We start from the raw sequence: 22694 nt of genomic DNA on the forward strand, positions 1-22694 counted from the left end.
TCTGGAATCATCATCTCATGAGGGGCTGATCTGGGGCATCAGTTGCCAAATCAGCATTCAGTGACCTCATGTCAGCGGCTTGAAGTCGGCCATAATGGGAGTATTTACATCACGGAAATGGGAAAACCCTGGAAATTGGAATTGCACTCTCCCCTCTCAAGGGCCCGTCTCCCGCACATCACTGCCCAGGACTGGCCACAGAAGAACTGCCTGGAGCTCATTACCAGGAGGAAGAGCTGCATCACAGGGCAGCTCTGTCCCCTAATGTAAATGACTATGGGAGAGGAGGTGGGTGCTGTGCGCCCTGAGGATAGGAGCCCCGTCTCTGTGCATAGTATTCTTTGTCAGTGTGGTTGCAGCAGTCCATGCTGAGCACAGATCCCAAATGTGAGAGGTTCATCTCCCTATCGTCCTATCGTCTCCCTATCGTCCTAGATCAAGGACATTTGGGGGAGTTGTCTCTCTTCTCAGGAATCACTGGTGTCCTGAAAACCCTGTCAATACATACTTGTCCAACTGTAGACTCGGGGTCATTTGGTCCTGAGTTTCTAGTTTGCCTTCCACTGACAGACATCCAGCCCCTTCATCCTCACACGATTCCTCCTCTTGGGTCATTTTAAATCGACTGAGAGTCCTTGGATCCCACCTACACCAACACACCTGGCCTCATGTGTCCTGGCAGGTTGAAAGGAGGCCCTTAACAGGACCTGGATCCCAAGTGGTGTGTGTGTGTGTGTGTGTGTGTGTGTGTGTGTGTGTGTGTGTGTGTGAAGGGAAAACAGAAGCTGTTATCTTTCTACTTTATTTCCTCCATAATCCACTTTCCAAGAACTCCCCTGCCCTCAATACCTTTTCTGAGAACATAGGGTATTGTCTCTAATATTTCATTCATTCATTCACTCACTCACTCATTCATTCATTCATTGGGTTGGTCAGGGTGTAACTGACTGAGAGTGAGATCAGTGCTCTGCATCTGAGGATGTATTAGTACTTCCTCGTTTCCATAGAAAGCTAACATCAGGGAGAACGTTTTGATGACATTCTGGTTTCCATGACAACTGGGGTAGGCCATTCTTTCCTGGAGACAGAAACATTTAACAAGGACATTTACAGACTGGAGAGATGGAGTAACTGTAGAAACATCGAGACTAGTGGGTGTCTGCTATCAATGTGAGTCGTGTGTGTGTGTGTGTGTGCGTGCGTGTGTGTGTGTTGCCAACGTGTGGTCTTTAGTCGGACATTAAGAGCTCTAATCCCTCCCGTTTTAGAAGGGAGGATGTCAGCTCCTCTTGTGGGGGGGGGGCGCTAAGGTGATTGAATAACCTGTCACACCCCAGTCCCATTTCGCTATCCTGAGGTGACACCATTGCACGAGGGCATTGTTACCTGAGTTCTGGAAAACAGAGATCCCCAAATATTTCTCATTGTGTACCTCTGCTTAACAATTGTCCCATGAACCTTTAAGGACGTAAGTTTACTCATTTACACCTGCTTACAGTAAAGTTACTATGTGTACGATATGAGAGAGAACATTAGGAGTCAGCAAGCGAGGGAGATGGGTAGGATTGGAAAAATCTAATGTTACTTTGCGTAACCTCGGGGATAATACTGTGCTCACCCCGAGTAGCTGACACACACACACACACAAACTGAGAAACATCCCTAAAAGACAAAGTCTGAGCCCAAGCTCTGAGGTCTCCTCCTCAGAGGTCATGGCTTCTCAGAACCACCATACCGTCCCTTGGTTTCTCCAGAACTACAAGTGCCTACACTTCCTATCATGGCACTCTTGTCTCACTGTTCCTTTTTGTCTTTTTTTTTTTTTCTTTTTTGGTCTCCAAATAATTCTGTCAAGCTCTCTCTAATTAAAATAATAAGAGAATATCGCCTATTAGTCATGTTTGTTTTTCCCTCTTTGTTCTTAGGGCCATTCTTTTCCCTTTGGTTTCTAGAAGTTTTACTATGATGAGCCTAGACCTGTTTGTGTGTGTTTTCTCGTGTGTGTATGTGTGTGTGTGTGCGCGCGCGCGCGCACGCGTGACGGGGGGAGTGGGAAGGGAGAAAATGTATTATGTTCGCAGGTTGGCACATCATTATACCACCTGATAGTTTTTCTTTGTTTTGGAACACTGTTGGCTATTGTTCCTTCATACATTCAGCAACGCTTCTCTCTTCTTGGACTGCAATACAATATCTCTTATGTGGTTAAATATATACATTTTAATAATGAACATTTCCTTTGATCAATATAAAATATACCTCAAAGGCATTTCAAGTCTATTCTCATTGCTTTCTCTGCAGTGGTTTGGTACCGTTTTTCTTGCCTTCTTTTTTGTTCACTGACATCCAGTATTTCATTTCGTATCTCCTTAGAATCTTTGTAAAGTAAGGTTTTGGTGCCTATGTATACATAAATTTGTCCTCCCTGTAACATCTTAAAACATTTGAAAAACGATGATGTATACCCTCACTCACCACACACTCCCATCCTTTTTCTTCTTCTCTTTTCGGTGAAACAATGCCATGACATTTCTGTTTACCATTCTAGACTTTTCTCTTGCATTTACATGTCTTTTGTACCCTAAGATGAAGTATATATTGTTGCTCTCCATGTGAATGTGTGCTTTACGTAAAGGGTATTATTGGCACTTAATTGGCCTCTAGTTAGATGTTTGTTTGTTTGTTTGGTTTGGTTTGGTTTTTGGTTTGTGGTTTGTGGTTTTTTTGTTTGTTTGTTTGTTTTTGGTCTGACTTTTTTTTCCTGAGTCAGTACGTGAAGGTCTGCATCAGTCTTTGTGTGGGAGACATAACACACCCTTGTTGGCTTAGATTATAGGTTTGTTAGTCTTTCCCCACGGGTAGCAAGCACCTGGCACACATCCAATGTTGTCGTGACAAGCTACAGTGCAATGACTTCTCTTGTGAACGAGGGCACCTTTTTCTTCTTGCGCACGACACAGGGAAATCGGTACGTTCTGAAATACGCACCTTGTCCACTCACCTGGATATTAGTAGCTATGGAGGTCTCACCTGCAGGAAAGAGGAGGCTGTCCTTGATTTTTTTCAACCCTAATGCCGCGCGTGATTTCATTAGTGTTATGGATGGTGGCGGAGGTCTCCCTTGTGGCCGGTAATAGGGTCTGGAGGGGTAACAGAGCATCTTTGGAAGAAAGTTGGCCTACTTGACGGGAGAAACCACCTGAGTTTGTGAAAGGCATGGGAGGGAAGTCACTCTAGTCTTAAAACAAGGCCCTGGGGGAAACCTTGACTTTTTGTATAGTTCTTCGCTCAAGCACTCCTGCTTCTCCTTCTCTGAGTAGATGGCTCTTGGTGGTGTGTGCCTGCAGGCGTAGCCGCTGGGGTTCCTTCTTCCTCAAGGAAAAATTGGGAGGCAGAGCTTGGCAATTTGAAGGTGTATGTGTATTTAGTGTTGTAGCTGATCATTTGTAGGTAAGAAGCAAGCCTAACTGTTTCACTTCTTTGAGAAAACTGAGGCCAGGTCATGATTTTCCAGCCTGTAATATTTGCCATTTAAGTGTTTGTACAAAAATAGCCCAGATTTCCAAGTAGGCATGACACTCTATGAATTTATGAAACTAGTGAACAACATAAGGGAAAGGTTTGAAGATATCAAATCCCATTCCGTTATTCTACAAATGGAACTCAAACCCGATGAATGCTTAAAAACTTTCGCATGTGGGGTGCCTGGGTGGCACAGTGGGTTAAGGCCTCTGCCTTCGGCCCAGGTCATGATCTCAGGGTCCTGGGATCGAGCCCCGCATCGGGCTCTCTGCTCGGCAGGGAGCCTGCTTCTCCCACCCCCAACCCCACCCCCCCGTCTGCCTCTCTGCCTACCTGTGATCTCTCTCTCTGTCAAATAAGTAAATAAAAATCTTTTAAAAAAATCTGAGGGTTTTGAAGGGGCGGGGGGTGGGAGGTTGGGGGAGCCAGGTGGCGGGTATTAAGGAGGGCGCATATTGCATGGAGCACTGGGTGTGGTGCATAAAGAATGAATTCTGTTACACTGAAAAGAAATAAAAAAAGAAAAAAATGAAAACAACTTTCACATGTGAAAGTTCATGCTGAATTCATCTGGCACTGGAAAGGTGAAAAAATAGGCAAGAACGTACTTTCTTTTATAACTGAAATTACGTAAGATGTGCCTTTATAATAAAAAGGGGCAACTGCCAGCTTTTTTTTTTTTTTAAAGGAAATACATGTTTGGGGGATGGTTTAAAATCACAAAACATAGCGCCCTGTTCAGTGGGGAGTCTGCTTCTCCCTCTGTCTCTTCCCCTCCCCTGCCCCGACTCGTGTGCGCGCTCTCTCTCTCTCTCTCAAATAAATAAATAAATTTAAAAAAAAAAAAAAGGGGAAAGAAACTCCAAGGGATGCCTGGGTGGCTCAGCCGGCTGAGCGTCCCACTCTTCATTTTGGCTCAGGTCGTGATATCAGAGTCGTGAGACTGAGCCCTGCGTCGGGCTCCACACTAGGCATGGAGCCTCCTTGAGATTCTCTCTCTCCCTCTCCTGATGCCGCTCCCCCCTCCCTCTAACAACAACAACAACCAAAGTCCGGTGAATAAGTAGTCATTGTAGGGAAGGAATGAGTGGGTGTTGGGGTCAAGGTGAGAGAAGGCCTGCCTCTGGGGAGTGGGGTGGTATGGGAATTATACTGACGAAAGTGCCCTTATTTTGAGACAAGACCTTCGGAGGATTGTTTTCTTCTTTCTTTGGAAGTGATTATACAGCCCTTACTGGGGAAAGGAGTTGAAGAATAAAGCTTCCAAAATAGTTCTTCCAGAACTCATGGCTGTTGATTGGAAAAAATAAATACCCATTGCCATCGAGTTCTCTTCATTCCTTAACCAAAGAGCAAATGGAATAGAACAAAAGTTTACCAGGACTTAAATGCCGTAGCTGGTCCATCTGAGGGTTCTATTTCTTGATGGTCCAGAATTGACTGTGAAGTTATAGACTGTGGAGGAGCTGTTTGTACCATTTCCCTTCCAGGTTCTTTTTTAAATATTTCATTTATTTATTTGAGAAAGAGAGAGAGAGACAGACAGACAGACAGAGGGGAGAGAGAAAGGGCGAGTGGGCAAGCGGGGGGGGGGGGGTGGGGGGGGAGGGGGAGGGGCAGAGAGAGAGGGAAGCGCGGACTCCCCGCTGAGCAGGGAGCCCAGATGCGGGACTCAATCCCAGGACCCTGAGGTCATGACCCGAGCCAAAGGCAGAGACTTAACTGACTGAGCCACCCAGGCGTCCCTCCCCTTCTGTTTTTTTTTTTTTAAGATTTTATTTATTTATTTGACAGAGAGGGAGAGAGAGAGAGATCACAAGTAGGCAGAGAGGCAGGCAGAGACAGAGAGGGAAGCAGGCTCCCTGCTAAGCAGAAAGCCCAATGCGGGGCTCGATCCCAGGACTCCGAGACCATGACCTGAGCCAAAGGCAGAGGCTTAACCCACTGAGCCACCCAGGTGCCCCCTCTTCTGTTTTAGTCTATTTATTTTTACTGGGCAGGCATGTTTGATATGGTTGTAAACTAAAATTCTGGACACATTTTCATATCCAAGCCCTCTGAGGATTGGGGGGTTACTTTAAAGGTTACTTTAGTGTCATTCAAAGGTTCTGTTTTTAATACGTTGTTCCTGGTGTGCGAAAGAGGACCGAGACTTACATATCATTGTCTCTGTCGATCTGTCATCTGTCTGTCTATACCCCCACCTGTATACATCTTTGGGGGGGAAAGAAGAGAGCTGCGCTCCTGTTAGTACGAAAGATAAAAGGAAAATCACTTGCAACATTGTGTACCAACCCTTAATGGAAGTTATGTGGACAATGGGCCAAAGCATATGGTGAGAAGGCCATGTAGGATTTAACATTTTCCTTTAACACCCTTCCCTTCCGATTGCCTCTCTGAAGGGTGCATTGCTTTGGTCATCGGAGAATTAACTGCCATCGACATTTTGGTTGTCCGCTGAAAGTTACTCCATTAAAGTGTTTCCCAGTTGAACAGATAGATGTACACAAATGAGAATAGGAGAGGATATTCAAATAGGTGGTATGGTTTTTAAAGCCCTTTTTAATATCTCATAGAAAATATGTATAAACAGACTAAAAAATGATGGGAGTCTCTGGACCCATATAGTTGTAGTTAGCATTCCTCCTAGGTGATCAGATTACTGATGCTTAACATTTTCCCCACTTTGTAACTTTAAACAACAGTTTAGATAATTTCATGTGTATTTTCAAAATAAGGAACCGAAAGGAGCTAAAAATAACATCTGCACGGGAAGCAGAAACATTTGCATGCGTGTGTAGAGCAGAAAGCATGGATTATATGCATCAACATCAGGCATCTTGGGCCTCTAACGTCATTACTCTGAGCGCATGTGTGTGTGTGTGTGTGTGTGTCTGTCTGTCTGTCTTGGGGACGGGTAGCTATCTGGCTGGAGATGAGGTGACTCAGGCACTCCTGTATGAGGGGCTCGCGGGTCCTGCTGCGGGGAGACTGCAGTTGGCTGAGTCACCTGTTTTTCCTTCTCCCTTTTGTTCTGTGTCCTCACATGACACCTGTGTTCTGAGAGCCGGCACGCTGAGTTCTCTAAAGCAGAGGACACAATACCTGCGTGATCATACACTCTGGCAAGAAAAGGTTTGTGCGGGCTATCCCCAAAGTAGGTATAGTTAGTCACCATACATTTCATGTTATACCTCTGAGTATGTGTGAACAAAGCTGTGCATTCATGCATTTATTAGGGAAATAATATTTTGTACTATGAAACACATCATTTGAAACTGATCATGGATGAGCTCAAATCTGTGAGTTATAATACACATTTGAACAGTGTATATACAGAGAAGTAGAACCCATTAACAGGGTATTTCTTGGGGGGCGGGGAGAGGGATTGAGAGAACAACTGCATTTTCTGCCTTACACACATCTAAATGTTTGAAATGTATTTAAATAAAGCTTTTAAAATGTCAGAGAAACCACATTGTAAAGAGATTCACAAAAACCATGCGAAAAAATCAGCACTCACATGAAACAGTGATCAAATGCGCGCTTGAGGGAAGAAAGGTAGTCCTAGGCAATATGTGCAGGCATGTGTATATGGACGCGTAGGAAACGTGTGACAGGCCCATATGCCATCATACTGACAGTAAGCGTCTATAATGTATGGCCTCCCGTATATATCTCTCCACCCGTTTCGTGTTCTCTACAAACCCATTTAATGTTACTTGAGAAACACCAAGACACGCTTACATTATAGACCCCATTTTTGTTACACACCACACACACACACACCACACACACACACACACACACACACACACACACACACCACACACACACCGGCTGCTCCTATTAAATCAATGCTTCCAAGGCAGACAAAAAGACTATCATGAAAGCAGTCGTTCCCAGGGTTCTGAAATAGGAGGACTGGCCTAAACTAGGTAGCTTAACGTCGAAATAGTTTGGAAACGCAAAAGAAGGAAGCAAATAGACATGTCCACATTGTAAATGAGATTTAACTAATTTTTTTCTGTTTCAGAATGGCCTGCATCCCACAGTTGGGGAAGGGAAAATGATGAACCCATCCCCATTCTGTTGGCTTAATTTCCCATCTGCTTTTCTGATTTTCTAGATTAACATTAGAGGTACATGGTAGGTCCTGGGTATCTACATTCGATGTCATTCGATCCCTGGAAGGACAGTGCACTTCAGAAGCACAGAACAGAGTCCAGGGGCTGCCGGACAAGCAGTTGGAGTGTGTGAATCAACAGACGCAGCTCACAGAACCTCGCCTCCCCCGATCCACGTGGTGTTCTGTAAGACGTTCTTATTTTACTAAACACTTCATTTGCAATCATTTCGTGTTGACATTTGGAGTGTGGTTTGTTTTGCCCCTCGCCCTACAGTCACTTTCTTACACAAAATTGTGCCGGGGGCGGGGGGAACAGCCTTTTAAACCACCACAGAGAAACGAAAATGCGCGCGGCGCAGCCAATGGCCCATGCCTGCAGCAATCCTGATGAAGGGCGGTACCAGTAACCCCCAGGATGACCTTCGGGAGCCTCTGGATTCTAAGCTCAGGCTCCCGAACACGATATTGTGCTGACATTCAGTGTCTGTAGGCTGGAGATCACCTCTGGCTTCCTTGGGTGCACCGGGTGGCATTAGCACCCACCAGGAAAGGAAAACCGAAGCGTTCCCCCAGGGTGAGCCCCAGGGAGCACAAAAGGCGCAGGATGTCCAGTAACACAGATGAGATCTGGAAAATGACACCCACCTCCCCATACAGACGCTCTTTAATACGCAGTAGTAACAAGCAGGGCAAGAAGTTGGGTTTGGACGGTTATAAAACCCCTCTGGTATCTTCTGTATTTTTCCGCCCGAGAGCTGCCATGTGTTTACCCCCTGTCGGAGACACACTCTTTCTGTTTCTTTGTTTGCTCTCTTATCAATCCTCATTGACCGTCGTTCTTCTCCTTCTCCAGAAGGAATTCTTTTTCCTAATACTTTTCTTCTCTTCCTTTCCCACATTCCAGTATTCGCCAGCATAGTCCCTTCAAAACACAAGTTCCCGCGACCCTGGGAGATTCAGGTGAAGAAGGACGGGCCACACAAGCTGGGAACCCTTTGCGGTCCTAAGGCCGAAAGGGTGTGGTGAAGAACATTGTTTTAGGGAAGACCTGCCGTGCCTGCGGGTGTGATGGCCAGGCCTCTCGGACCTCTATTAATTACCTCTTGAGAGGAAGCTCAAATCATAATGGATGCTGAGTATGTCCTATGCAATTGGAAAGGCCACGTTTGGCCAGCAAAGGTTTTGTCCAGAGCTAGGACCTCACCAAGACATAAGAGGAAAGGGGCACTTTTTCTCGAAGTTGAAATACTCACAGTAGACGAAAAAATTAAAGTGAAAACCACAGACGCAAAGATCCTAAATGAGTCTCAAATTGAATACGTTGCCTCCCTGCTGATAGCCGAGTCGAAGGCCAGTGTCCCACCAGGACAGGAAGTGCCCTACAGAAACGCTCTTGCAGTGGCCCTAGAGGTTCTGAATGAGAGAGCGAATTTGGGTCCAGCAAGAGCATCAGATGATCCAGAGACCACAAAGGGGACCACAAAAGCGTCCCAAAGGGGACCACAAAAGCGATCTCGTAAAAAGTTCCGGAAGCCCAAAGGGAGCTTGCTGAGGCGTCTCAGGAGGAGCAAAAAACTCAGATCGCTGCTGGTACGCTCACAGACTGAGGGCGCCCCGGGCGGTGGCCAACCACAGGCACACAGAACCGTCACGCCTATTCCCAGGAAAACGCGAGCGGAGCCCTCACAAAGCTCCGGCGTGGACCCAAACTTCCCATCGCGTGGTGCAGAACATGATTCTGAGAAAGAGGGCAAGGAAAAGAGGCACACCTTGAGAGTTAGGGCCTTGCGTTGCCCCGCCAAGGAGGAGGGTACAGGTGCTAAAGATGGAGGCACCCTTCCATCTCCGCCACCAGGTTTCAACCTCCCTGTACCCAAGGCTCTGAAAGAAGAGGCCCATGACACCTACCCAAAGACCCTGGCCGTCTCCTCCGAATGCTCTGCCCTCTCCGGGAATGTTGAGGACCACGGAGAGGGTCCCCGGAAGCCAGGCTTGGAAGGTGCGGCAGCATCCTCCAGTGCCCCTCACCCGAGGCTGCGTTGTTCACTCCGCCTGGCAAATAAAAAAAGGAAGCTGCAGGCGCTAGAGTTTGAGAAAGGGCTGCAGGAACTTCAGGCTTCAGTCGACTCAAAGGCCGTTAACCCCACCGCTGCTATTAGAAAGGATGTCGGCGAGGAAATGGGGCAACCGATAAGCATGGCTTTTCCACAAGAGCCTTGTCCCATTGAAGGAGGAACGATGGTCTGGTTTAAATTCCAAAATCACCCATTTTGGCCAGCAGTGGTAAAGAGTGTCAGCCAAACAGAGCAGACTGCAAGGGTGCTTTTGATTGAGGCAAACATGCCCTGTGAAATGAGCGGCATTCGAGTTCCTCTTCGAAGATTAAAACACCTGGACTGCAAGGAGAAGGAAAAACTAACGAAGAGAGCCGGGAAAGTGTACGAGCAAAGTGTGAACTGGTGTTTCTCCCTGATTTCCCACTACAGAGAAGGGCTCGGTCGTGGGTCCTTTGCAGGCTCTTTCCTGGACTATTATGCTGCTGATATCAGTTACCCAATTAGGAAAGCCATCGAAGATGGGGACGTGGAGATCGATTTCCCGAAGGTGAATTATGCCGACCTGGAAGATTCTGAGGAGGAGGCCTCCCTGGGTGGGAGGAGGCCCCGCAAGAGAATTCTCCCGGACCGGATGAGGGCTGCTCAGGACCGAGCCAACCAGGAGCTCGTGGACTTCATTGTGAAAAGAAAGGGAGCCGATCACCACCTCCTGGACATCGTCAAAGGCAGGAAACAGTCCAGGTGGCTGGCATCATTTCTGAAGTCAAGCAGGTACGTGATCTGCGTTGAAACGTACCTGGAGGATGAAGACCAGTTGGATGTCGTGGTAAGACACTTGCAAGAAATCTACAAACAGATAGACAAGAAAATGCTGACTCTGGCAAGAGACGACAAGGTGAGTTTTGTTCTGGAAGTTCTTCTGCCGGAAGCAATCATTTGCTCAATTGCTGCACTTGATGGATTAGGTTACAAGGAGGCAGAACAAAAGTACCTAAAGGGGCCACCGGTGCATTACCGGGAAAAAGAGCTATTTGATAAAAATATTCTAAAGGGAATGAGAAAGAGAGCAGCAACAAGGGGCAAAGCTAAATAACTCTTCTTGTGCCCACACTTTAGCAGGGAGACCTCTCACTGCCCTGTCTGTATGAAATGTGTGATCCTTCCATTCTGTGTGGCGTGTAAATGACATTCTGTGAATTTGCGGCCCTGGGAACATGCTGGATTCCTTTTGGATCCATCTCTAGCACCTATGGGTAGCACGGCCATCGCCATGTCTGGTTCCCAAACGCTTCACAAACTAATTTGTTAATTAGTTTGTTAGCCCGTTAATTTGTTCGTTAGTTTGTAAGTTTAACTAGTTTGTTAAGTGCTGCAAGCCGTTGTACTTCCCGCCACTTGCTTGGACGTGTAATTATCCAGGTGCTTTCCTGACGTTGCTTTTGACAGCACTCCGTATTTTAATATAGGAGGCACGTTCTTGTATTACGTGAAAGACCCCTGGTGTCAGACATCGAGCCACGATCGTTTTTAAAATCTCAGATAGGTGTTTACAGGAACATCCCATGGGTTTCTCATTCTTTTTGCAACGCCTCAGTATAAATGATCTGACCGCCTTCCTAAGGTAATTCCTAAATTCGATCTGCCATGCTCATCTGTTTGGGAAAACAGCCCTGAGGGGCGAAGCCAACAGCAGAGATGTTTCGTTTTCTATGTATTGCCACTACCTTCAAATGGTTCTTGGAAAAGCAGTCTGGAATCCAAAGTTAAGGGGTCATCTGCCCGCAGTCCACATGTGGATGAACGAAATCTCAACGTGCGAGAAACATTTTGTCGGCCTGTGCGAGATTGTTGACTCTATGCTTCCCTCAGATTCCACTTAGGGAAGTAGCTCTCGTCCGGTGGCTAAAGGGTTTCCTAAAACAGGCTCCTGGCTGTCTTCCTAACTGACCGGATGCTTTACACATAGCGGGTTTTCCCCATGTGGAAGACAACGAGAGTAATCATACACGCCGCTTAGCTATTTGAGGCCTAGGAATCCAGGCTCACTGCTAGGAGCCCATCTAAGTGGCACACATTGTAGGGAAGCATGCACTTGGTTCTGGACCCGTGTCCCCTAAAACACAGTCATTGTCTCAAACCAAGCAAGCTTTCTCTTCTGACTTATTCGCTGACGAGCCCTGACAGGTTCCAGCGGTCCTAAAGGCAGCCTGGTAAGTCCCACTAGGCTGCTTGAGCAATACAGATGGACAAGGATCTGGGAACTCCGAAACGGGCAACGGAAAATCCTCCATGGGGCTAAACATGGCTGTTGTCAGAATACAACGAAACATCTCTAAGTACAAGACGAATTCTGAAGTCCACTCTTTGTTATCCTAACTTGAAACAACATTTTTTTGGGGGGGGGGGAAATGTCACAAAAGCTAGCTTACTTTAAAAACTTGGTGTGAAAGAAAACACTAAAGGTTTAACACGAACCTGAGTGCATTTTTATTCTTAGAGGGAATCAACTGTCCCTCGCAGGCCCATGTTATGTATTCATATGGCCATATGATGTGTGTGTGTGTGTGTGTGTGTGTGAAATTTGCAAGAGTTCGCTGTTTTGATTCACAATAAAACCATTGTATCTTTTACCTTGATCTTCTGCTCCATTGTACTTTATTTTTTTTAAAGATTTCATTTATTTATTTGACAGAGAGAGAGAGATCACAAGTAGGCAGAGAGGCTAGCAGAGAGAGGAGGAAGCAGGCTCCCCGCTGAGCAGAGAGCCGGATGCGGGGCTCGATCCCAGGACCCCGGGATCATGACCTGAGCCGAAGGCAGAGGCTTTAACCCACTGAGCCACCTAGGCGCCCCCTCCATTGTACTTTAGACTGTACAACTACATAGCTGGTATCTCTAAATATATACCCGTAACGTATGTACATACACCTACATACGTGTGTGCGCGCGTGCGCGGGCGCACGCGCAATTTGGGAATCTCAGTGATTTAGTCCTCATATTTTAAAGTCCAACATGAATTTTCTTCTCATCCTCAGTAAATACCCACTCTCAGGCTTGTTTTTGTAATTTTAGAAGAGGGCCTACCAAACTGTGTAAGCTTCAGGCCCATCAGAACCTTCCTTGGACTCTGCCTGAGAGGCACCAACGACTCCTGAGGCATTCTGCCTGGGATAATCCACATGACATCCTCATGGTCCTGAAAAGTACTTGGAAACTCATCATCTCCATGCTGTAGGTGGACCTTGTACACTGGAACAACACACTTTATTTCTCCTATAAACATCGTGTCTCACTGAATCAAACATATCACTCAACTTCAGCCTTCTCATATAGCCATATCTGGCTCTACATTCTAATATTTCCTTCACTGCCTCATCCATCCATCCACCCACCCACCCATCCATAGCATTGTGAGTCAGTAGAGCAAGTAAGATGTGGTTTAAGGCTCTGATCTGAGGATGAATTTCAGGTGCCATAGAAAGATGGCAATCTTGGGACCCAGGTGGCAATCTAATCTCCAAGATGACTGTGATGCTCTGCCTCATGTTCTTAATGAGAAATATTTATCGACATAATGGATTGACGGCCTATACGTGAAACCGGAACTCCTGATGTTCCCGTACTTGGGAGATTGCGGGTGTCTCTTGGTTTGGGGTGAAGGGAGAGCAGATGGTCCCTCCTGGGGCGTCACTTATGCCTGACGCATTCACTGAAGAGGGCACACATGCCTAGGACATGCATCTCTTCTCCTCCACTTGAACCAGAATCACATTTGGGGTGTGCAGCTGGATTTGGGGGGTTGGCTGTGTAGATGCTGAGATACCTTCCAGCCTGAGCAGTGGTTAAGGTGGCTCTAAGATGGCCCTAAACTGGCTCTCTATCGTGTGTGTGTGTGTGTGTCTGTCTGTCTGTCTGCTGGGCTAGCCCAACCTGTCACCCACCCTAACCTACTGGATTAAGGAGACCTCCACTCCTCCAGTCATAAGGCAGATGGTGGAAGATCAGGCCCTGACCCTAACTGTTGGCTGGCAGAGCCGCATGGAGACGGCATGCACAGGATTTACGGGTCTCCATATTCACGTATGGATCTGACAAAGAAAAAGTGGAACCCCGAGACACACTAAGGTGATGAGCATAACACTGAATACCCGGAATCCCCTGAAACCTCACCTGGGCATTAGCAGCCCCTAACTCTTGCTACTGGAGAAGCTTCCTTGTTCCTGGAGACCCTGCAAAGACCTCATTTAGGGCAGCCCCCTAAACAGATGTTGCTTCTCTTATTCAACATTAATCTCTGCTAACTTCCATTACCGTCGGACTACTAACAAGGGCAGGTAAGACTAGGTAAGAACACAGCACAAGAGAAAAAAATACAGTTTTGTTCGGATGGGAGAGGCCTTGCATTCAGAAGGAACTGTAGGACCTGGCCCATGCGTACTTGCAGGAAGTGAGAGAATACACGTGCCAATGGCTTTTGAGAATGGTGGACCCGCGAGACAGGGAACAGAATATAAGTCAGTATCGGGAGAACTTACTAACGTGGGAGCACAGAGCTGTGACTGGGGGGGTTTGATGTCCTTAAAGAGGCCAACCCAGCAGCCTGACGTGCACATTGTATAAGCGTGGGCAACAGCAGTCTATAGTAAATGACATGGAAGTGCTGGAACTTCCTAGGCAGAGAAAATTGAGGAATTGGTGAGAAGGTCCAGGGGAGTAGGTTTTTTAGACAGGACTCATAATGTGACATCAGACGTCCTACCTCCGGCCGCTGTTTCTTTGGACGGTGGGGAAATCGCTACTCAAATAAGGAAGGTGCTGGTGAAGCGGCACTGACATCTTTGAAGAGCTCAGTGCTGACTCTCCTCTGCAAACCATGGTTGGAAGCAAGCGACGCTGGCGTGGAACTGGCAATCAATGGAGATGACAGGATTCTCAAAAGGCAGGGTCCCAATGGTGGCACAGAACTACCGGGGCAAGGAGGGCATCACTTCCATACTGGACAGCAAGGCCGGGGTGGAGTCAGTCTCTTTTGACTGACCAGAATCTGTGGACATACAGATAGTATAGGTAGTAGGTAGTAATGTTCTAGGGTCTGGATGTATGGACAGCTGGCTGGGGTACTACTTGATTTTCATAAGGGAAAAAGAAAAAAAAAAAAAAACAAGAGCTGGCAAGCAGAAAACTGATGCTAGCAACCTCAACTGCAGTGGAAAACTGTAGTCCCCCACCAAGTGTCCAGGTCTAAGTCAGCCCATGGGCCCAGAGCCCTTTGATTAAGGTGGAGGTCAGAAAAGCCCAGCCAAACCTTTCCCAAAAACCTGTGTCTGTTTACCAAGGTAAATGTGCACTGTGGTAAGGAGGATACCTGCATTTGAAAAAAATATATATATTGAATATGAGTTCTCTGCTCATAAAGGGGCTCCTGAAGTCTAGATAATAACGGAGTTGTGCTTCATTTTAATCTGACGGGAAATCTATTGGTTCTGTGGATCACCCAGGGTTTTGTTTCGTTTCGGTTTGTTTCCTCCAGGGTCTCAGTATATAGTTGGCAATAATGTACTTGGTAGGTGGCAGAATCTTCGTATTACCACAAGTCCCATTATTTGGAAAGGCACACATGGAAGACTATGAAGCCGCCATCTCCTTTCAATATGAGAAATCAAAGCAGTACTGATTCTATACTAAGAAAGAAGAGTCAGATTATTAAAATCAGAAATGAAAGTGGGCTACATTACTATCGGCCTTACAGAGATTTAAAAAAAAAAAAAAAGATGGCAAGTGAATGCTATGAACAACTGCACACCAAAATTCAGACAAGTTAGACAAAAAGGACCATTTCCTAGAAACAAGCAAATAAAACCATGAGGTTTTATTTATCTATTTATTTATTTCTATTTCCTCATGAGGAAATAGAAATTCTCAATAGACCTATAAAAAACTAAAAAAAGAGATTGAATCTATTATCAAGAACCTCAGAACAAAGGAAAGGTCAGGACTTGGTGGCTTCACTGGTGAATTCTACCAAGTGCTTAAAGAAGGGTTATAAATCCTTTTCAAACTCTTCCCAAAAAATAGAAGAGGGGGGAAACTTCTTATCTCATTCTATGAGACCAACCTTACCATGATAGCAAAGTGAGACTAAGACAGCACAAGAAAAGTGCAGACCAATACTCCTTACGAATACAAATGCAAAAACGCTAAAACGCTACGCTGGCACACCAAACCCAGCAGTTTCCTTGACTAAAAGAATTTCAATTAAAAGGATTACACATCATGACAAAGTGGGATTTATCACAGGAATGTAAAGGTGGTTCAATGTATGAAAATCAAAATAATACACCACATTAATAAAACGAGGGGAACAAACCACATGATTACCACAAAATCATGCAGAAAATGCATGTGACAAAATCCAATACTCTTTCATGATAGAAAGCATTCAGAAAACTAGGATTAGAAGGGAACGCCTCGACTTAGAGATGGGCGTTTATGAAGAACACACAGCTAATATCATACTCCATGACGGGTATTGGAGAGAGCACGTGATGGGATGAACACCGGGTGTTATATGCAACTAATGAATCGTTGAACAATACAATAAAAACTTACGATGTACTGTATGTTGGCTAACTGAATATAATGGGAAAAAAAAAAGCAGAGGTTAAAAAAAAAATGAATGCATCCCCCTAAAACCACAAACAAGTCAAAATGTTCACTCCTGCCATTTCTATTCAACATTGTACTGAACATTCTAGGCAGAGCAACTGGTCAAGGACAAGAAATAAAATGCATCAAATGTGGAAAAGAAGAAATAAAACTTTTTGCAGGTGACAGAATCTTACATATTAAAAATGTCCTAAGAAATGCATTCCAAAAGCGATTAGAGCTAGTAAATGAATTCTGCAGAGTTGCAGAATAAAAAATCAGCACACAATATCCAGTTATGTACCCATATGTTGGCAGTGAACATCCTGAAAAGGAAACTAAGACGTGTGCCCGGGTGGCTCAGTCAGTAAAGCATCTGACTCTTGATCTCATGGTTCTGAGTTCAAGCCCCGCCTTGGGCGTGGAGCCTACTTAAAAAAGAAAGAAAGAAAGAAAGAAAGAAAGAAAGAAAGAAAGAAAGAAAGAAAGAAAGAAAGAAAGAAAGAAAACTAAGAAAATAATTCCATTTACCATAGCACCAAAAAGAATAAAGGTGAAAGAAAGAAAGAAAGAAAAAGAAAGAAAAAGAAAACTAAGAAAATAATTCCATTTACCATAGCACCAAAAAGAATAAAGACCTGGGTGTCATATGTGGCTAATGAATCATTGAACACTACATCAAAAGCTAATGATGTACTATATGTTGGCTAACTGAACATAATAATAATAAATAAACTAAAAAAAATTTTTAAAGATACTTAGGAATAAATTTATCTTGTACGTGGAAAACTATGAAACATTGTTGAAAGAAGTTAAAGAAGACCTAAGTAAATGTAAAGACACCTTGCGTTCATGGATTGGAAGATGTAATGTTGTTAAGATGGCAACACTCTCCAAATTTATCTACAGTTTCAGTGTGATCCCCATCATAATCCCAACGCCCTATTTGTAGAAACAGAAAAAGTGATCCTCAAATTCATATAGAATTGCAAGGGACTCCAACACCAGAACACACTTGAGAACAAAGAACAAAGTTAGAGGACTCACACGTTCCAATCTCAAAACCTACTGCAAAGCTACAGTAATTAAGATAGTGTGGTATCATCACAAGGCTAGGCACTTAGGCCAGTAGAATAAAACTGAGGGTCCACGAATAAACACATACACATACGGTCACTGATTTTCAGCAGGGGTGCCAAGACCACCCAGTGGGAAAAGAAGAGTCTTTTCAACAAACGGTGCTGGGACAACTGGGTATCCACATGCAAAAAGAAGGAAGCTAGACCCTTTTGTCAGAACAGACACAAAAATGAACTCAAAATGGATCAGAGACTTCAATTTCGGGGCTAAAACCATAAAACTCTGTAAAGAAAACAGAGGGGTGAATCTTCATGACCTTGGGTCTGGTGTTGGTTTCTCAGATATAGCACCAAACACACAAGCAACGCAAGAAAAACAAATGCACTAATTGGACTTAACCAAAATGTTAGCAGGAGGGGACACTTGCAAGAGAGTGAAAAGACAACCAGTGGCATGGGAGGAAATATTTTCAATTCATGTATCTGGAAAGGGTCTAGTATCTAGAACATATAAAGAACACTCACGACTCAACAACAAAAAGACAACCAGACTTTAAAATGGACGAAAGACGTGAATGTAGGCATTTCTCCAGAGAAGATAAGATATACAAACAGCCGACGAGCACGTGAACAGATGCTCAACATCATTAGTCCTTGGAGAAGTGAAAATCAAAACTACAAGGAGACATCTCTTCACACCCACTAAGAATGCTATAATTCTTTTTGAAAGGAAAGTAGTTTCTTCAAATAAATTTTCTGCCCCTCCCCTCTCCTCTTCTTCTTGGCTGTTATATTGCAAATGTTACTATGCTTGATGGGTGATGTCACTGAGTTCCTTCAACCTATCCTCATTTTTTTTATTATTCTTTTTTTCTTTTTGCTGTTCAGCTCGGTTGTTTTCCATTACCCAGCCTTCCAGATTGTCAGTCCGTTCTTCTGTATCCTCTAATCTGCTATTGATTCCCTCTAGTGTATTTTTTATTTGACTTGTTGAATTCTTCATCCCTGCCAGGTTCTTTTTTATATTTCCTCCATCTTTACTGAAGATCTCACTGCAACTACATGGATGGGCCTAGAGGGTATAATGCTAAGTGACGTAAGTCAGATAGAGAAAGACAAATACCATATGATTTCCCTCATATGTGGAATTTAAGAAACAAATGAACAACTAGAGGGAAAAAAAAAAAAACAAGAAGACAAAGAAAAAAACCAGACTCTGAAATACAGAGAACAAATTGGTGGTTGCCAGAGGGGAGGAGGGTGGGGGGACAGGTGGAACAAATAAAGGGGATTAAGAGTACATTTCTCTTTGAAAAATACTGGTGGAATTTTGATCGGAATGGCATTAAAAGTATAGATTGCTCTGGGCAGTATAGACATTTTAACGATGTTTATTCTTCCCATCCAAGAGCATGGAATGGTCTTCCATCTTTTTGTGTCTTCTTCAATTTCTTTTAGGAGTGTTCTGTAGTTCCTCGAGTACAGATCTTTAACCTCTTTGGTTAGGTTTATTCCGAGGTATCTTATGGTTTTTGGTGCTATAGTAAATGGAATCGATTCTCTAATTTGCCTTTCTGTATTTTCATTGTTAGTGTATAAGAAAGCCACTGATTTCTGGACATTGACTTTGTATCCTGCTACATTACTGAATTGCTGCGTGCATTCTAGTAGTTTGGGGGTGGAGTCTTTCGGGTTTTCCATATAAAGAATCATGTCATCTGCGAAGAGAGAGAGTTTGACTTCTTCCTTGCCAATTTGGATACCTTTTATTTCTCTTTGTTGTCTGATTGCTGTTGCTAGGACTTCTAATACTATGTTGAACAAGAGTGGTGAGAGTGGGCATCCTTGTCGTGTTCCTGATCTCAATGGGAAGGCTGCAAGCTTTTTCCCATTGAGGATGATATTTGCTGTGGGTTTTTCATAGATAGATTTGATGAAGTTCAGGAATGTTCCCTCGATCCCTATACTTTGAAGCGTTTTAATCAGGAACGGATGCTGGATTTTGTCAAAAGCTTTTTCTGCATCAATTGAGAGGATCATGTGGTTCTTCTCTCTTCTCTTCTTGATTTGTTCTATCACATTGATTGATTTGCGAATGTTGAACCATCCTTGTAACCCAGGGATGAATCCCACCTGGTCATGGTGGATAATCTTTTTAATGTGCTGTTGGATCCTGTTTGCTAGGATCTTGTTGAGAATCTTAGCATCCATATTCATCAGTGATATCGGTCTGAAATTCTCCTTTTTGGTAGGGTCTATGGACTATAGAGAGACTATGGACTCTGAAAAACAACCTGAGGGTTTTGAAGGGGCGGGGTGGGAGGTTGGGGGAACCAGGTGGTGGGTATTAGGGAGGGCACAGATTGCATGGAGCACTGGGTGTGGTGAAAAAACAATGAATACTGTTACGCTGAAAATAAATAAAAAATTTAATTAAAAAAAAAAAAACACAGTACATTTCTCAATTGCAATGAGCCCTGAGTAATGCATAGAATTATAGAATGATCATCTGGTACACCTGAAAGTAATGAAACACTGTAGGTTAACTTTTTAAAAAATACAAAGAAAGGGGCACCTGGGTGGCTCAGTCGGTTTAGCGTCTGCCTTTGGCTCACATCACGATCCCAGGGTCCTGGGATCAAGCCCCCATTTAATGGCCCCCCGCTCAGCCAGGAGACTGCTTCTCCCTCTCCCTCTGCCACTCTCCCTCTGCTGCTCTCCCTGCTCATTCTCTCTCTCTCTTTCTCAAATAAATAAATAAAATCCTCTTTTAAAATATTTTTTAAAAATTTTAGAAAGGGACAATAATTAGAGTTGACAAAAATGTGGAGAAATTGGAACCCTCATATATTGCTGGTGGAAATATAAAACGGTGCAGCCACCACGTAAAACAATTTGAATGATTCCTCAGTCGGTTAAATATAGAACTACCGTATGGGACGCCTGGGTGGCTCAGTGGGTAAGGGCTCTGCCTCCAGCTCAGGTCATGGTCTCAGGGTCCTGGCATCGAGTCCCACATCGGGCTCTCTGCTCAGCGGGGAGCCTGCTTCCCCTCTCTCTCTGCCCGTCTCTCTGCCTAGTTGTGATCTCTCTCTCTGTCAAATAAATAAATAAAAATCTTAAAAAGAAAAAAAAAAGAACTACCGTATGACTCTTCAATTCCTCTCCTACATATACACCCCAAATAACGGAACACAAGCGTTTAAACGAAAGCTTGTACAAGAATGTTTATAGAAAGGATGGAGACATCCCAAGTTTCCATCAAGTGAAGAACGGATAAACAGATTTGGTATATCCATACAATGGAATATTCTTTGGTCAATTAGAAGGATTGAGGTTCTGATATATGCTACAATACGGATAAACCTTAAAGTCTGAGCAAAAGGTTGAGCAAAAGATGCCAGACACGAAAGACCACACGTTGTTTGGTTCCATTTATGTGAAATATCCAGCACAGGCAACTTGCAGGAGACACCAAACAGAATAGTGTTTGCCAGAACCTGAGAACTGGGGGGATGGAGAGTGACTGCTTAATGGGTAAGGGTTTCCTTTGGGCGTGATGGAAATGTTCTGAAGCCAATTAGTGGTGATGGTTGCACCCCATCAGGAAGGTACTAAACACTCCTGAATGATTAAAGTGGTAAATGTTATGTCAACTTTGCCACAATAAGAAAAAGAAAGAGAAACAAGAAATTAACAAGGAGGAAGATCCTATCGATTAAAGGGGACTTAAGAGACATCTCCACCAATCACAATGTGTGGTACTTACTTGGTTTCCGAGTCAAATAATCAAACTGTTTAAAAATTATTTTCTTTTTTTTTTTAGATTTTATTTATTTATTTATTTATTTGACAGGCAGAGATCACAAGTAGGCAGAGAGGCAGGCAGAGAGAGAGGAGGAAGCAGGATCCCTACGAGCAGAGAGCCAGATGCGGGGCTCGATCCCAGGACCCTGGAATCAGGACCTGAGCTGAAGGCAGAGGCTTTAACCTGCTGAGCCACCCAGGCGCCCCCTCAAAATTTTTTCTTTTTACTGTTGCTTAATGGTTTCGAATGGCTTTTTAATACAATTGAAGAAACTTTATCCCGAACTGGATATTTAGCGATACTCGGGAATTATTTTTAGTGCCAATAGTTTATTTTTGCTTTTGTTTCCCTTGCCTGGGGAGACATAAATATGTTGCTAAGGCCGATGTCCAAGGGATTACAGCCCGTGGTTTCTTTGAGGTGTTTTATTGTTTCAGGCCTCACACCTGGGTCTCTAATGCACTTTGAGTATATTTTTGCATGTGGTGTAAGAAGGTGGTCCAGTTTCATTCTTGTGCGAGTTGCCCTCCAGTTTTCTCAGCACCATTTATTGAAGACACGGTCTTTTCTCTATTGTATACCTTTGCCTCCTTTGTGATAGATTAACTCACCATGTAAGTGTGGGTTTATTTCCGGGTCCTCTATTCTGTTCCAGTGACCTATGTGTCTGGTTTTGTGCCAGTACCATGCTGTTTTGATTACTATAGCTACGTAGTATAGCTTGAGATCCGGGATTGTGATGCCTCCAGCTTTGTCCTTTCTCAAGAGTGCTGTGGCTGTTCAGGGTCTTTTATGATTCCATTCCAATTTCAGGATTATTTGTCCTAGCTCTGTGGAAAACGCCATTGGTATTTTGGTAGGGATTGCATGGAATCTGTAGGTCATTTTGGGTCGTGTGGACATTTAAACAATGATAATTCTTCTAAGCCCCGAGCATCATATGTGTTCCCACTTGTTTGTGTCATCTTCAGTTTCTTCCACCAATGTCTTACGTAGTTTTCAGAGTATAGGTCTTTCACCTCCCTGGTTAACTTTGTTCGTATGTATTATTATTTTTGGTGCACCTGTGAATAGGCTTGCTTTCTTCATTTCTCTTCCTCCTCCTTCTTTGTTCGTGTGTAGAACACAACAGATTTCTGTATATCCATTTTGTATCTTGCAACCTCATGGAATTCATTTCTTACTCCTAATAGATTTTTGGTGGAGTCTTTAGTGTTTTCTATATACAGTACCATGCCATCTACAAGCAGTGGCAGTTTTACAAACAAACACTATGCAGGTTCCTCAAAAAATTAGAAGTAGAAATACCGGTACTATGGTAAATAACAGTGGTGAGAGCGGACATCCCTGTCTTGTTCCTGAGTGTAGAGGAAAAGCTCTCAGTTTTCCCCCACTGAGGATGATATTGGTCTTTCGTATATGGCCTCTGTGATGTTGAAGCATGTTCCCACTAT

At 44.2% G+C, this 22694-nt stretch overlaps 1 protein-coding gene across 1 annotated transcript; it reads left to right on the forward strand.

The window, feature by feature from the left end:
- Positions 1-8776: 8776 nt before the first annotated feature.
- LOC308337511 (PWWP domain-containing DNA repair factor 3B-like) lies at positions 8777-10801 on the forward strand (the record flags this gene model as incomplete). Its single annotated transcript, XM_080795599.1, has 1 exon — positions 8777-10801. The coding sequence occupies one exon, from the start codon at positions 8777-8779 to the stop codon at positions 10799-10801; it is 2025 nt and encodes a 674-aa protein (XP_080651725.1).
- Positions 10802-22694: the final 11893 nt, after the last annotated feature.

The sequence above is a fragment of the Martes martes genome (genome assembly GCF_963455335.1).
Source record: "Martes martes genome assembly, chromosome: X".
Lineage (NCBI taxonomy): Eukaryota > Metazoa > Chordata > Mammalia > Carnivora > Mustelidae > Martes > Martes martes.